Raw genomic sequence first — 13,854 nt, forward strand, 5'->3', positions numbered from 1 at the left:
GGCCAAGGGTAGCAAACATGCAAAACTCCAGCTGCCATGGAACTACATATTTTAAAGTGCCACGTCTGGACTCCCCTTGTGCATGCAAAAAGGGTGTGTGGCCTAGCACTAGGGAGGCCATGTCCCCTGGTGTATGACTTTTTGGGTGTCTGACCGCGTGTGATGCCACCGTTTATGTTATACTGGGGGCTTGCCCATCAGTTCAGGAGCTGCAGGGCAGCCCCAGCCTCTCCCTTCACAGTGTTGTCGACCACACCTTATGCTGAGCAGTGTGTGACACAGTCCTCCCCCCCCCCAATCTCCCCTCTACCCGCAGGACACTGCTGCCCGTAGGTAGGACAGCGGGACAGTGCCAAAAACGTGGGACAGTTGGGAGGTGTGCCTTCCACAGATTTGCATGTCTTCAAACAATGACCCCGTCAACCAAGTACAAATGATCTGCTCCTGGACTGTCCTCATAACGTATGATTGTTGTCACGTGCTAAAAACGTTTCTTGTGGATTAATCAGTTTAAAACAGGTGACTGAGAAAACCAGGAGCAAAGTATTTTGTACCTGGTGGAAGGGGTCATGTTGGGAGGGTCTGGATCTGCTGTTGGAGCATGGTAAAACTGTGGCAGGGCACATACTTGCTGACTCCCCAGCAACGGCCGGGAGGCTCACGAAAATCGGGTGGCGCTACCAGTCGCCTGCAAGGGAGGGCAAGTTTTCCAGGCTGGCCACCACAGTAGAAAAATCAATCCCACCCTCCTGGCAGCCACCCACTTAACAACTGAAAGTCTGCATTCCAGGGGGGACCGATGGTGCTGCCATGCCCCCTGCACCACCATTGTTGCTGCCACGCCCCTGCAGTGCCAACCCAGAAAGTCGGCATGTATGGTTCCACAGTAGCTGGAGTGACAAACATTGCCTACCCGTTTAGACTAGGGATGGACATCGATGAATGATTTTTGCCAACCATCAGTGTTTTTCTTGTGATGGTAGTGTTTTTACCATTCGATGGCAGCATTCTGATGTTTGCTGCCACCAAATGGTAATTATTCGATGGTGTTGTGATGTTTTTTTTTTTTTTTTAATGCTGAGAGCTGCATTGTTGCTGGCTGCAGCTCTCAGCATTGGGCATCTTGCCCTGCCTCCGATCCCACCCCGTCTCGTCCCCTGCCAGCCCTGAAAAAGGGCTATTGCAAATTGCCAAAAGACCCTCCTAGATTAAAAAAAATATATATTCAAAGTAATAGTTTTTTTATCTAATACTTTTGATGCGATGGTTAATTACCATCGAATCGAAAATTTTGACGGTAGAAGCCCAGCTATCATTTGGTGGCTTTCCGATGTCCATCCCTAGTTTAGACTATAGTGAACAAGTAATCAATACATTGCAGATCTCATGATCATTAGCCTATACTACTGTATTAATTTCTCTCCCTCCCCCTCCCCATTACTACAGACATTTAGGGCCCTCATGTGGCCCTAGAAATTACATAGAGCAGGTTTAACAGACTTTTTAAACGAGACTTTTTAAAAGGTTATTAAAGACACCCGGAAGTCCAAGGTGAAACGCACATTGAAACGCACAACGCGGAAGCAACGGTGAAACGCACACCCAGGACATCAATTGGAACGCATAGACCGGAAGTGGAGAGTAACCGTTCCGGGTGCCAACTTCCGCTCGTTGTCTGTGCTATTAAAGAGAGCAGAGGAGGTGCTGCAGGTGAGAGCCGGGTATTACCGGCAACTACAGGTGATAATGTCACAGGGTGGGGGCTGGAAGTGACTGACACCAGGGGGCGCATGCCATTGGGGGCCAGTGCTGTGCTGGTGGGTAAACACAGCAGGAGACTGAATTAAAATAGCCATATAACTCTGTAATCACAACACTGTATTCCTGTTATGCAGGACACACCACAATGTGATGAAATAATAAGAGGCTGTGGTTGCAGCTGCTTTCAGGAGCTAGACTAAAAATGCAAGCCGTTGGTCATGTGTTCCAGCCTTCCAGGGGTCAGTAAATTTACTGATGGTGCATTGTGGAAACCGAAGATAGGCAATTCAACGTGTCAAATAGCAGCCAATCAGGAATCGGCCTTGAACAGTCCAACTTAAGTCGCATCTGTTGCTATGGGTTACATTACACCTTTCCTCTTGGCGCCATGCTCGTAAATGAGACCCCATAGCCATCTATAGAAATATTGTTCCCATTGACATTAAGACTGTAAATGAAATGAACCTGTTATTGCTCTTAAATGTACCTGATAGATTGGCTGTAAAATTGTACACCATATTCTGGTTACGAAGTCAATAGGATGTGCAAAGAAGTTCTTAACATGAAATGATTTTCTGCTTAGATAGTTTTTATGGCCGATCGCTGCTTATGATAAGATGTGGCGGAAAAGCTGGCAGTTTAGGATAAAAACAGGTATAGTACCATGAAGGACGATCCCGAATACACATCTCCAACATCAGGAGGCGTTCTTCTACGTCACAGCTCTTTGTGAAAGCCACCCAAGAAAGATCATGACACAGCAATTGGCTTTTAGTGCTCACAGATGATTATTAACTTTTATAAAGCGCTGATGTGCAATGAGAGGGATCATGATACAAAGAAGTACCGTACATTGACATGAAAGAGTATGTACATAAGGTGTTGGTAGGGAAAGAGTGTGTGACCTCTGTAAAGCAGCGGCATTATCAGCCACCAGTAATACGATAGGCTTTCAGTACAGTTACCGGAGTTGGGGGACGTTTGGACTGAGGAGACACGGTGGCAAGATGAACCATTCCTTGTAGAAATCAACAGTCATCTGCTGGAAACCATAACTGTTCTTCATTATTCATCTTAACTGACCCTCCTTGCTGTTGTGGTACTGGGGCAGGCTTTGGCTCTTGTACTGAATGTACACCCTAGTGGTCATCCACCACCCCCTAGTAGCTGTGTAGCCCAGTGTATGTCCTCAAGTACCACCAACAGGTCATGTTTTGTGGATTTCTTTAATCATGTGCACAGGTGAGCTAACCTATTATGCTGGGTCAGTAATTGTCCCACCTGGTTCCACAGACAGAAATCCAGAAAACATGACCTGCTGGTAAAACTTGAGGGTTGAGGTCGAGAACCACTGGTATAAACAAACCTACATTATTCTCTGTGTGATGACACTCCTAGGTAGCACCTTGTCATTTACCATTGCCTTTACAAATGTGTTGTTGCTTTATATTTGCTAGAAAATGATTATGTGGCAGGTAGGGCACAGAGCTGACCTAGAGTGCAGCCATCTCCACATACCAACATAACCTTGCTTGTATTTAAAACATGCATAGTGTACAGGGTACTATAAAGCGTAAAGGTATTTGCTGGTGCTATATAAGTACCTGGTCATAAGTAAATACTTGCTACTAACTTGATTGATCCTCTTTCACTTTTGTTTGTTCTTTCTGATTCTTATTTCTCCGTAGAGTAATAAAAACGTCAGAGACAAATAGGCTGGGACGGTACCAGATGTCCTCTAGTCTGGAAAAGCAGTTACGAATCAGAGAGTCCCCTATGGAGGACTCGGCTGTCTCCGTAATGAATGAAGAGGACTTGGGTCAGATTTCTGGAAGTATCCTTAGACTAACCCTGGAGATCATCCACACGGTCACTGGAGGGGTGAGAGAACTGCCTATACACTATTGATGAGGTGGTTGTGATTCTGTGTTCTCATTGTCGGCTAGAAGTCCATGTTGGACAGGGTTATGCAGATCCCACCAGTAAACTAATGGTACAAAATAAGATATTTCCCCTTTGTATACCCTTGGATAGACCATAATCTTCAACATGGACCTATTTATGTGGATAGCAAAATAATTTTGCCATGGTTTCTGTATCAGACATTCTAAAGGGTGGGGTGAAGCCCAATGGAAAATCTGTTAAAGGCAAGCCAATGAGTTTCTCAGTATGTTTCCCATGTACATAGTTTGCTGAATACTAGACTAATAAATTGACCTTTGTGGCAACAATAAATGGTGGTTATGTAGTGTTCATTTTAGTCCCCTGCACAAGGCACAACCCCTGCAGTTCCTCTTTCCTTTCTGGGGTGTCGCTCTGTGTTCTGGTGCTTCTAGCACACTCTGGTCTATATCTCAGCAGTTTGTTGAATCATCTGAGTGTGCTAGAAGCACCAGAGCAACACCCCAGGCAGGAAAGAGTAACTGCACAGGTTGTGAAAGGTGCAAGGTGCTAAAAATAAAATCGAATTATGCAGCGAATCTAGAAAAATCCACTGATTATGTGCAGAATCTACGAGATGAGAGATATGCATGTAAGGATAGACCACCCCAGAAGATGGCTGATTAGGTGCAAAATCTAGAAGAAGTGGTTGATTGTGTGGAGGATCTAGAAGAAATGGAGATGTATGCATTCAAATATAGTCCACCACAGGAGTAGGCTCCTTATTATTTGAAGAATCTAGTGGAATGGGAGGTGTATTCTGAGTTTCAGAGGGAGAATGAAGGAAAGGCAATTGCTTACATGCAGTTACCTAAGGAACAGGAGAGGGGTTCGTTTGTGACATTGAGGCACTTATCAGATTGTAATGTAGTCAGGAGCCTGATGGTCAGAATGGTCACAATATCGACAACGGCATCCCAACGGTTACAATCCCGACAGATTCCAACGGTGACTATTAGGGTTAGGCACTAGCGGGGATGATTAGGGTTAGGCTGTGGAAGGGAATGATTAGGGTTAGAATTGGGTTTAAAATATTACCAAAATCCATTTGGATTTTGACCGTTGGGATGCTGCTGTCGATATTCTGACCGTCTGCATTGTGACTGTCGAGATCCCGTACCCAGCCTGTCAGATTAAGCACAGTGCAGTCACACCGTCTATTTTACAGGTTAGTGTATGCCTTGATGGTTGGATACATACAGGTAGTGGTGAGCGAAAGGGGGATGCTCAGTACAGTTACAGTTGACTCTCCTGTTTGGTTCTCTTCCTAGTAACTGTAAAGTAACACAGCTGGCAGAACATTCCCATAGTCCAGAGGTTCCCAAACTCCGCCATTGCAGTCCACGTGTTAAGGATATCCATGTTTGAGCACAGGTGGCTTAATTAGTACCTCAGTCAATTATTTTAACCATTTGGACTCAAGCATGGATATCCTTAAAAACTGGAAAGTAAGGGGGGAGTTTGGGAACCTCCGCCATAGTCTATGCAGTAGATAAGTCCATAATTTCATAATGAAAACTTTCTACATGAAAACTCAATCGGGCTGCTGCTCATGTTTTATGTTAGCCGCCCAGACTGCCACCTCTTTGTCCTGCTATTTTTTTCCGACCCTTAGATGTTGGTAATAGGAAGGTCTTTTGCCCCCTAAAGCACTGGAATGCCGACTCCACTCTCTCTCTTTTTCTCTCTCTCTCATTTTTTTTCTTTTTAATTCTTTAAATATGGTACTTTGCGCCATTCGAAACCGAGGGGATCTGGATAAATGAACCCATGCATAAGATGTAAAGCTCTGCGGAAAAAGTAACAAAAAACAGGCAAATTGTTAGGAGAGTCTTGCATTCGGCAAAGATTAATTCACCGGTCTATGCGTCTATCAATTAATTATGAAAATGGTGTGATTGGCGTTAAACTTTCCATGAAAGGACAAGTATGACCATAGCATTGGCTTACCCTCTACTACAACCCTGGGTAAAACAAAAAAAAAATGTTTTTCAAAAGCATGAAGAAAAAGAGAGGTAATGATAGGTGTAGCAGGAGAAAGGAGATGTTTGAGTTTAAGGTAGGACGTCCATGAGATGGGCTAATGTTTGCTGAGATAATGTGTATTGGTAAAAGAGATCAGGAAACATAGACATTTTAGGTTGATTGTAAAGGAAGTGCATGAAGGGGAAAAGTTTGGGTTCTGGTCGAGGAGATTTGAAGATGGGAAGTGCTGCTCCTCAGGTAAAGGTGAGGGCTATTCAGGCAGATTAAGTAGGGATGCGATGAAGGGGAGAAGTGTGGCCGAGATGTTAAAACTCTCTTTGTTAGTGAGAAGAGCAACCAGGAGAAGTTGAATTATGGGAGATCAGGTGGGCTGCTCATGGTTGTATTAATTAAAATGTGAGATTCTAGGTAAGAAAAAAAACCATGAGAAGAAGAATATGTGAGAAAAAAAGATATGAGAGCAGGAGAAATGCAAATGTTTGGGTAGAGGCAAGAGAGAGCAGGTGAAATGCAGGTGTTTAGGTAGAGGCAAGAGAAATGCAGATGTTTGGGTAGAGGCAAGAGAGAGCAGGAGAACTGCAGATGTTTGGGTAGAGGCAAGAGAGAGCAGGAGAACTGCAGATGTTTGGGTAGAGGCAAGAGAGCAGGAGAAATACAAATGTTTGGGTAGAGAGCAGGAGATATGCATATGTTTGGGTAAAGACAAAAGAGAGCAGGGGACATGCAGATGTTTGGGTAAAGGCAAGAGAGAGCAGGAGAAATGCAGGTGTTTGGGTAGAGACGAGAGCAGGAGAGATGCAATTGTTTGGGTAAAGGCAAAAAGAGAGCAGGGGAAAATGCAGATGTTTGGGTAGAGACGAAAGAGCAGGAGAAATGCAGATGTTTGGGTAGAGGCAAGAGAGAGCAGGAGAAATGCAGATGTGGGTAGAGACAAGAGAGCAAGTGAAATGCAGATGTTTGGGTAGAGACAAAAAAGAGCAGGAGACATGCAGATGTTTGAGTAGAGGCAAGAGAGAGCAGGAGAAATGCAGGTGTTTGGGTAGAGACAAAAGAGCAGGAGAAATGCAATTGTTTGGGTAAAGGCAAGAAGGGAGCAGGAGAAATGCAGATGTTTGGGTAGAGGCAAGAGAGAGGTTGTCAAATGCAGATGTTTGGGTAGAGGCAAGAGAGAGCAGGAGAAATGCAGATGTTTGGGTAAAGACAAGAGAAAGGAGAAATGCAGATGTTTGGGTTGAAACAAGAGAGACCAGGTGAAATGCAGATGTTTGGGTACAAACACGAGAGCAGGAGAAATGCAAATGTTTGGGTAAAGGCAAGAGAGAGCAGGAGAAATGCAGATGTTTGGGAAGAGGTAAGCCAGTGTAGGTGAAATGCAGATGTTTGGGTAGAAGCAAAAGAGAGGAGAGATGCAGATGTTTGGTAAAGGCAAGAGAGAGCAGTAGAAATGCAGATGTTTAGGTAGGGGCAAGAGAGCAGAAGAAATGCAGATATGTGGGTAAAGACAAGAGAGCAGGAGAAATGCAGATGTTCGGGTAGAGTCAAGAGTGCAGGGTGAATGCAGATGTTTGGGTAGAAGCAAGAGAGCAGGGGAAATGCAGATGTTAGGGTAGAGGCAAGCGAGTGCAGGGGAAATGCAGATGTTTGGGTATAAGCAAGAGAGAAGGAGAAATGCAGATGTTTGGGTAGAGGCAAGAGAGCAGGAGAAATGCAATTTTTTGGGTAGAGATGAGAGTGCAGGTGAAATGCAGATGTTTGGGTAGAGACAGAGCTGAAGAAATGCAAATGTTTGGGTAGAGAGAAGAGAGAGCAGGAGAAATGCAGATATTTGGGTAGAGACAATAGAGAGCAGGTGAAATGCAGCTGTTTGGGTAGAGGCAAGAGAGAGCAGGAGAAATTCAGATGTTTGGGTAGAGACGAGAGAGAGCAGTAGAAATGCAGATGTTTGGGTGAAGTCGAGAGAGCAGGAGAAATGCAAATGTTTGGGTAGAGAGAAGAGAGAGCAGGAGAAATGCAGATATTTGGGTAGAGACAATAGAGAGCAGGTGAAATGCAGATGTTTGGGTAGAGGCAAGAGAGAGCAGTAGAAATGCAGATGTTTGGGTGAAGTCGAGAGAGCAGGAGAAATGCAAATGTTTGGGTAGAGACCAGAGAGAGCAGGTGAAATGCAGATGTTTGGGTAGAGGCAAGAGAGAGCAGGTAGAAATGCAGACATGTGGGTAGAGGTAAGAGAGAGCTAGAGAAATGCAGATGTTTGGGTAGAGGCAAGAGAGCAGGAGAAATGCAGATGTTTGGGTAGAGGCAAGAGAGCAGGAGAAATGCAGATGTTTGGGTAGAGGCGAGAGAGAGCAGGAGAATGACATATATTTGAATAAAACCTTGGAAAATTAAGATGTTTGGATAAATGGGAAAATAGCTGAAGAAATGAAGAAGCGTGGGTTGAGGAGAGGGAAACATTTCGATGCCCTGGTAGACTGATAATATTGCTTGAGGGACATGCTGAGGAGGGTGGTGTAAGCATGAAGATTGCAGATTTGCTCAGGTAGTGGGAGTGGTATTACTTTAGGAGAAAGTGAGATGTTCTGCTAGGGACAAGTACATACATAAGCACATGTAGGAACGGATTGGGGTTAGGAGGAATGAGATGTTTGGAGATGTCAATGTAAGGGAAGGAATGGCTAGCAGAAGGACTGTTCAGAAATGTAACAAGGATATTTTGTGATCCCCAGCTTCTGGCAGTACCTTCATTAATCCTGGTTTATTATTTTTTTCCTGTTCGGTCCTATTAAAAAACTTTTACCAAGTGAAGGGGAAGATCTTTGGGTTTTACGGTAGAAATATTATCATTTAGGCGGTTCAGAGAAAAGAAGCTCTGTTTGGAAAGGGTCCATCCAGGTAGTGGACACATTATGCATAAAAAAGTGGAGACCTTTAATTTCAGTGAGTGCAGAGACCACAGCAATTTTTTATGTGTGAGAAGTCAGTGGTTTCTCTCAATTTGTAGGACTATGTTATTGTGAGGAAATCGGGGGATGAAAAGATCTCAGCAGGCAAGAGCAGGATCCAGCGCTCCATGACGGTGCCTCCACCTCACTCAATGATGAACAAGAGAGACCATGACCAGAAGATCCTGGAACTCACCAACAAGATCATTCATCTGCTGACTGTAGAGGTGACTACTGGGAATGGGACATTATACAGTAACACCAGGGGATGTGTCTTGATGATGATGACTATCATTGTGTGTGTGTCAGGTGGCTGTTGGTTCTTCTGATGAGTGGGAACATCTAGATGGACATGATCTTCATGAAAGTTCTCAACGTCTAAAATTAATGGGTAAGCATAGATTATCTCAAGGTTTCCTTTCTCGATTCCCTCACTTGTTGTAAAGCTATTCTTACACTGATACCAATAATATACATAAATATGAAATACATCTGATGTGTGAATTAACCCTACAGCTGGAAACTGAGGCATGGTTGGGTATCCCCTCCAAGACTACTGACTCCCATACACCAGCGACCGATTGCCACGATTCTGCGATCCTGAGATGCCGGGTTGCAGGATCGGTGAAATCCAACATGTTGCATTTCACTGATTTGCCGATCACGATCAAAATCCGACGGATCACGGAACATCGATGGCCGCTGGTCGGCATTTCCGACCGGCGGATTGGTGTTTCCGATCCAGTCGCAGGATCACTCAACCTGTCGGTAGGTGTACACTGTGTGTTGGAGTTTGCAACCAGGACCTGTTTACTTATCTATCACTAGAACATCGTGCAGAATGTAGGGATACCTTCACCATTGCATTTTATATGTGTGTCCATTTGTTAGATAAGCGGTCTTACGCTTATATTTACTTTAACTAGAAAACAATTTGGTAATCTATATAAAAAAATGGAATAGCAGCTGAGTAAAAAAGGGTACAGTGTATAGTGGATGCCCAGCTTTACATTGTAAATGAAATGTACACCGAATGGACGTTTTCTAATTTTATATTTAGCTCATTACTAATTAAGGAAGACTGCACCATCAGATATATTGTGATTGCATTATTGTGGTTTTAAACAGACTGGGAAACATTGACCTTACATACCGGTATAACACATTTGACCCCATTGTCATCGCCGCAGAAGAAATTTGTTGTACTTTACGTTTGTTGAGAGGTTCATTGGGAAGCCCCTATCTCCTCATTGGCTGCAGGCTTAAGCTGGGCATCCACTATACAATTTTCTGTCAGATATCTGTCCAATCTGGCTGGTTGGAATGAAAACCTGGTAATGTATGGGAGCAAATGACAGTCGATCATATGGTTTTAAACGCTGAATAAAGGACCAAAAAATTGTTTAAATTTGTGTGTTATAACCGATTTGTCTGAACAACCATTTTTGGCTATTTTCCAGTGTTTGTGAGCAAATGGACGATTGTCGTTTGCTCCCATACATTACCAGGTTTTCATTCCAACCAGCCAGATTGGACAGATGTCTGACAGAAAATTGTATAGTGGATGCCCAGCTTTAGGGGTCTAATTCCACTGGATGCCAGCTGCTTAGTTTTTTTTTTCAGCTACTGTGTATCTGGCACCAAGCCTGGTGAATGGCTGGTTCTACTTGTCAAAGTGCCAGAAGCCTTCTGGTGGGAATTCCAGCTTTCTGCGACTAACAGTCCTGCCTTTCAGAAACATTAGATGCCTTGATGGGAAGTGTTGTTGTCTTTGATAGTGGGATCATGCTACTGCTCTGCCGCTAATATTTTTGATGAACCCTTGTTGGAATGAGATATGTTTTTGGTGCAGGCCTTATGTTCTTGGCACATATAGCTTAAGATCATGGATAGATAAACCATTCGTCTTCTTGTTTCAAGAACTTTAACTCTTATACCTGAAAGCTATGCCTGTTTCTAATTAAATAACTTTCAGTTGGTGTTTTACCGTTTTTTGTTTGGTTCCAACAGGTTCCGGTCTGAGAAACGCTCGCTGTATCAAACAAGAGCAAGAAGTCAACTACAAACAGAACCTAAACAGTTTTCGGAGAAAAGTCAAAGATGTGGCCGTTCAAACCTATTCCGAGTTTAAAGGAGTCTCAGTCTCCGATGAAGATGGAATTCTTCCGGACACTTGTTCCCCCGCTGAGCAGTCGCAGTACATTACCACCCGTATCAAAGAGGAGCTGATGTCCGATGAAGAAGGAAACCTCACAGACACCTCTACGCCGACAGATAATGCACAGATAGATTATATTATTACTTACATTAAGGAAGAAGATGAGTCATGTGATGAGGAAAACCTAACCGATACCGAAGTGTACAGCCCTAGGGAGTATTCCTCGATCTGCAAGAGAGCAGGTGAGAAGAACATGACGGTGATGTACACCGGAACGGATAAGAAGGCCGGCAAGTCGGCTTCTACTTCTCACCGCCAATTCCTAGAAGACACCAAACTGATGCACAGCTTCGCCAAATGCGAGAAGTGTTTCACCTGTAACAAACACCAGAGGATCCAGATCAGAGAAAAGCCCTTCGCCTGCTCCACCTGCGGGAAGTTCTTCACCACCAACTCCAACCTTGTGACTCACCAGAGAATCCACACCGGGGAGAAGCCGTTTTCTTGCTCGGAATGTGGGAAGTGTTTCACTAGCAGCTCGGACCTCGTCAAACACAAGATCATTCACACCGGGGAGAAGCCGTTCCCTTGTTCCCTGTGCGGAAAATGTTTCACCAACAAGTCGAACCTTATTAAACACCAGAGGATCCACACTGGGGAGAGGCCATATTCCTGCCCGGAGTGCGGGAAGAGGTTCACCAGTACGTCCCATCTGGTCACACACCGTAGGACTCACACGGGGGAGAAGCCATACCCTTGCCCGGTTTGTAGCAAGTTTTTTAGCAGTAAGTCTCATTTAGTCGAGCATCAGAGGATTCACACAGGAGAGAAGCCATTTACTTGCAATGAATGTGGGAAGTGTTTTACACAAAAGAGTAATCTGAATAATCATTTCCGAATTCACTCCAGAGAAAAAAATGTTACGTATCACTAGATGCGAGGACGTTTGCTTGCTGCATGGTTGACCACTGGCTTCACAAGTCCAGCTGTACAATGTAGGCATGGGAGCACCGTAGTAGATTACACTCTATTTTGCCTACCAATTATTCAAATGTATGGCATTCAAAATGGCTGCTTCAACAATTACTTGGATATCTAAACAATTTCGACTCTACTAGACTTGACTGCAGACTGGGTGGCTTGACATTGACTCTCGAACTTGGGCGGCCTAGAGTTGAGCACAGACCCGAAAGACTGAATGGACTCTTAGACCTGAGCCGCTTGAATTGAGTGCCAACCCGGTGGCTTGAAGAGAACTCTTGGTCACCGAACCCAGTAGCTGTGCAGCCTTAAAATAAGTTAATGGTCTTAAGCTATTTTATATCATATTTTATTCATTTTTTTCTGGGTTTTATTGAAGTTACTATAACTTTACACTATAAAGGGATAGAGGAAAACTTGTTACTGGAAAATATTTATTAGACTATAGGGACACTAAAGATCTTGATGGGACTACGTAACGAGAAAACAGATTTTCTTAAACTGTAAGTGGTATATAGCTGTCACTGTATAATGCACACAGGCTATAAACTGGACATTTAAATTTAGCTCATAAACTGGTCTATAGAACGCAAAGTTCAGTATTGTTTCTATATTGTGTAAAACCTATTTAAATATCCCCTGCAATGATGAGAAAGCTTCTTTCTTTTCCTTTTTGAATACGTTCTATAGTGTTCATTCTAGAACCCTGCACCTGTCATAACGAGTGCAGTTTGTCTTTCCTGCCTGGGGTGTTGCTCTCTGCTCTGGTGCTTCTAGCACATTCAGCTGATGCCACACACTGCTGAGCTACAGACCAGAGTTAACTCGAAGCACCAGAGCAGGAAAGAGGAACTGCACTGACTGGTTGTGACAGGTGCAGGGTGCTAGAATGAACACTACGTTCTATTTACAATCTATTGTCCATGCAGATAACCTTGATTCATATTTACACGCCAGTCTGTTTTGCGGACAGACCTTGTGATTGTACTCATAGCCAAGCATACGCAAATACGGGTGATCCAAAGTTGTACACATATCAGCGGCATCTTCGCTTGCAGCTGAGATGGTTGTAGGTGGGTGGCAACCGGTTTGCACATAGGATAAGTCTTCTGAGGGCATGGTGTGGGCTCATGAACGGAATTGAGCATTATTCATGGGTGAGCGTAGACAGAGATCAGATGGACCTCTTGCACCAAGGATAGGGTTGGGACAACGCTGATAGTAATGACAGCTAGGGGAGGGATGGGACTGCACGGCCACACAATAGCGACAAACTCCACATACAGGCGCTGATCGCTTTTATTTCCGAGCATGCAATGCCGCCATCTTGCGTGAGACCGTGAGTGTTTTTATTCCTTTCCGTGGCACAAAGCTGCTGGCTATTTTAATTGCCACACTTTTTTTTTTTTGATGACTTGTCCTTCACAGACTGACCACTTGGAGGCGATACTGAGTATAAAGGAATTTCTCAGCCCTTCTGCTCTCAGAAACCCTTCCTATAAGTACGTCCTTCCTGAAAAGAGTGGAAATATTATGCAGCCACCTCCCAGAGTGATAATGGGGGGGATGTACTAAACCAAGGAGAGTGATAAAATGGAGAGTACCAACCAATCAGCTCCTAACTGTCACGTTACAGGCTGTGGGCTTGATTCAGACCCGTGCGCTCGCGACTGGGTCGATGGTGGGCCAGTGCGCATGCGCACGACGGAGTCGGCTCCATCGTGCGCATGCGGGTGACCCGGATAGCAACAGGCACTCAGTCGCTCCGGGTCTCGCAACAAAGGGGGCGTGCTGTTGATGTTGAGTGACAGCACGCCCCCTTTGGTGGGCGGGCCGGGGGAGTGGCTGCCCAAACGGAGGCGTTCCCATGTGGACGCCTCCGTTTGGGGGCGGCCCCACTGACATCACGAGTGATGTCAGTGGGAGAGATTTCGGCTCTGTTAGAGCCGAAATCTCTCTGGGGCTTACGGCCACGAGACCCTACCACAAGGGTCTCGTCGCAAGCCCGATGGTCTTGACCATCTTCCTGTCCGCTCGCTATAGCTGTGGGTGGTCACCCACAGCTATGCGAGCGGCCAGGAGGCC

The 13,854-nt window shown here is 44.8% G+C and overlaps 1 protein-coding gene across 2 annotated transcripts; it reads left to right on the forward strand.

Moving 5' to 3' along the window:
- Positions 1 to 1,636: 1,636 nt before the first annotated feature.
- On the forward strand, positions 1,637 to 13,545 carry LOC148508001 (oocyte zinc finger protein XlCOF7.1-like). 2 transcript variants are annotated; one of them, XM_088445124.1, is made up of 5 exons: positions 1,637 to 1,710; positions 3,450 to 3,642; positions 8,690 to 8,857; positions 8,940 to 9,021; positions 10,641 to 13,545. In XM_088445124.1, exons 2-5 carry the CDS (start codon positions 3,493 to 3,495, stop codon positions 11,720 to 11,722), a joined length of 1,482 nt encoding a protein of 493 aa, XP_088301250.1. In that variant the 5' UTR covers positions 1,637 to 1,710; positions 3,450 to 3,492; the 3' UTR covers positions 11,723 to 13,545. The 2 variants fall into 2 exon arrangements, with proteins under 2 accessions (XP_088301250.1, XP_088301251.1); XM_088445125.1 differs by lacking the exon at positions 1,637 to 1,710 and adding an exon at positions 1,735 to 1,817.
- Positions 13,546 to 13,854: the final 309 nt, after the last annotated feature.

Source organism: Taudactylus pleione, unplaced genomic scaffold (assembly GCF_031769625.1).
Source record: "Taudactylus pleione unplaced genomic scaffold, aTauple2 ptg000377l, whole genome shotgun sequence".
In the NCBI taxonomy this organism is placed as follows: Eukaryota; Metazoa; Chordata; class Amphibia; order Anura; family Myobatrachidae; genus Taudactylus; species Taudactylus pleione.